This window comes from Apus apus, chromosome 14, assembly GCF_020740795.1.
Source record: "Apus apus isolate bApuApu2 chromosome 14, bApuApu2.pri.cur, whole genome shotgun sequence".
Lineage (NCBI taxonomy): Eukaryota > Metazoa > Chordata > Aves > Apodiformes > Apodidae > Apus > Apus apus.
The window spans coordinates 6506476-6509261 of NC_067295.1; the positions used below are offsets into that span (position 1 = coordinate 6506476).

At 45.2% G+C, this 2786-nt stretch overlaps 1 protein-coding gene across 1 annotated transcript; it reads right to left on the reverse strand.

Annotated features, from left to right (window-relative positions):
* Positions 1 to 231: 231 nt before the first annotated feature.
* On the reverse strand, positions 232 to 2486 carry FOXL3 (forkhead box L3). The gene is made up of 3 exons (XM_051632348.1): positions 2380 to 2486; positions 1434 to 1602; positions 232 to 1080 (listed from the first exon to the last, which is right to left on the reverse strand). Exons 1-3 carry the CDS (start codon positions 2484 to 2486, stop codon positions 601 to 603), a joined length of 756 nt encoding a protein of 251 aa, XP_051488308.1. The 3' UTR covers positions 232 to 600.
* Between the last annotated feature and the right edge of the window lie 300 nt (positions 2487 to 2786).

Consider the following 2786-nt stretch of genomic DNA (forward strand, 5'->3'; position numbering starts at 1 on the left):
TTTAAACACAACTACATTTTCTAATTAATGATTCATTAAAGCTGCACAACAGTTTGAAACATGATGTTGAAATAAAAAATAAGGGATGACACAGTGATTTTCTGTGATTCCTTTTAAGAAAACAAAGCCCCCCCCCCCCCACATTCTCAGCCAGTGTAAGTCAACAGAATTACACTGGTTTAGATCAGCTTAAGTTCTGACCTATATACTTCAGGGGAATGAATCCTAATTTCCACCAGTGAAAGTGGAATCAAATTTGTTTTATCTTTAATAAAGCAACGGGTGATAAGCAAGCCTCTTTTCTGTGGGATTCTGCTTGAGAAAGGAAATTCTTTTTGGTGTTAAATGATGTTCATGACAGTTCAGAAAACAGAGCTAGAATTTCATGAATTTCAGCATAATGAAAACCAGTATTGGTAACTGTGATTTATGCTTTAACCTTAGCAAAGCTCTTTGGGTACAGATAGTGTATCAGCTGGTGGATTGGTAACCCTTGCTGAGTACTGCTAAGGAAGAAAACGAGGCAGGCAGCTGATTTTCAGTGACATGAGGCTGCTGAATACACTGCAACTCAGACTGTGTTACCACAAATAAATAACATCACATTGTCCAGAACTGGAGATTAATTTGCTGGGCCTCCAGTAGATGATACTTATTTTCTTGCATATTGTACTGAGATCTCAGGACAGGCAAAGGGTCGGGGGCTGAGAGGATGTAATCGATGCTGAATTTAATTTCAGAATCCGATTTTGCTAAGGAGGAATTGCTTCTGCTCTGCCTGCTGGTCATGCTGTTTGGAGCAAACCCACGAGGCTCCAATAATCTTGGTCCCGATTCAATTCTTTCATGTTTACTTTCAGAAGAGGAAATATTTAGAGCGGAGTCCATAGAAGACTTATCAGGCGATGAAGGACTTTTTCCTCTGCTTGGTCTGTGCTCCTTGTGTTCCCTTTTCACGTTCCTCCTCCTCCGTCTTCGCCTGTAATTCCCATTTTCAAAGAGATCCAGCATGGACTCACATCCCGTTGCAAAGCTCCAATAGTTTCCTTTCCCCTTCTCATTCCCCTCAGTTCTGGGAACCTGTATTTATTTAAAGGCAGTTCAGTATTTGTATGTGTTGCAGATGCTGCTGCTGAACATCTGCATTCATTTACATTCAAGAATGGTGTAAACATGTATGACAAGACTTTCAAGCCTATTCTCTTTCGTTATACAAATAGGATGTAAACTGCATCCTTTTCAATCTGTTATCTTTTAGTATGCATCAGGCAAGGACATACTCTTTATCTCTACAGTTGAGGACTCAGAGGGATTTTAAGTGATTCTCAGCTCAGCTGTTTGTTTCCCTTCTTTCCTAGTGATGAGATTATTCCTGCATAGATTTTTTTTAGCCATGCACAGTGTGTATATAAATACACAGTTACTGATCTTACCTTTACAAAACAACTGTTAAGCGATAAGTTATGTCGGATGGAGTTCTGCCAGGCTCTTTGATTTGATCTGTAGTAAGGAAATTTCTTCATTATAAAGTCATAAATGCCAGAGAGGGTGACTTTATTTGAAGGACTTTGCTGGATGGCCATTGCAATTAAGGCAATGTAGCTGAAAAAAGGAAAACTTGCTGTTACACCATCACCTCACTCACACAGGCAGATTTTAGGACCACACGGGTACATGTGTGCCTATGTGCAGCTTGCTGAAATTCTCCTGGTGGATCTGCACCCTAAACCTGAGACGTCTCAGGGATAAGCCCTGAGCGTGGTCCTGCCTCTCTGCCCCAAGCCCCCGGGGTGATAAACAGGATTTTCTCCCAGGCAATTGAGTCTTGACCAGGCTCTTTGCCCTGGCACTCAGCGGAGAGAGCTTAAATACAGCAGGATTACAGAAAAATCACCCACCTCTCGAACCCTGTCAGAAAAGTTTCCCTGAGCTGAAAGGCTGCAGTGAGACAGAGCAGGCTCAGAGACACTGTCAGCAAAGACCTTCCTGGCTCATGGAAAGGACCTTTGCTGCCCCTGCCAACACCTACACCACCCATCTTCTCCCCACTCTGGGGATTCTGTGCACCCCACCCACCAGCATGTTGCACATTTAATTCTCCTTCTCCCAAGGCTCCTGGAGGTCAGAGGGGACCATCTGAGGTCTGGTGACTCAACAACATGCCAGAGTTGCTGTAACCCCACGCAGAAGGAAACAAATCACGAGCACTTCAAACACAGAATGGGGGGAACTCTGCCCCTGCTGTGCCTGTGCTGGGGCCAGCCCCACCACCCACACCTGGAAAGAGGTCCCATGCTCCCCAAGAGCTGTGATATCCCACCATCCCAGAGCTCAGAATCCTCCCCAGAGATGGGGGAACTTAGAAAAACTTCATCTTACCTGTAAGCCGGTCTGGTGAATTTTTTCTCTTCATCAGAACTACAGGTCGGATAATCATCCCCATCATAATTAAAGCAGTTATAGGGGTACTGCGTGTTGTCGAACATCGTCCTGCTTCTTGCTCGGCTCCTGTGGAGTGAGAGAGATGGAGTGATGTTTCTCAGAGCTTGGACTCCCTCCTCCCTTCTTCCCTCCCCTCTGTCTGTCTCATTCCCTCTCTCCCCCCTCCTCACGCTCCCTCTCCTCCACGCACACATTCTCTCCGTGATGGGGTGGGGATTGTTTTTGCAATTCTTGCATCCCAGACAGCCCGTCGGTCAGGATATCTTTTTTTTTTGGAGGGGGGAGTTGGTGGTGTTGTTATTGCTGTTGCCTCCAAGGGGATGGTGGAGGCAGGAGGCTGGTGA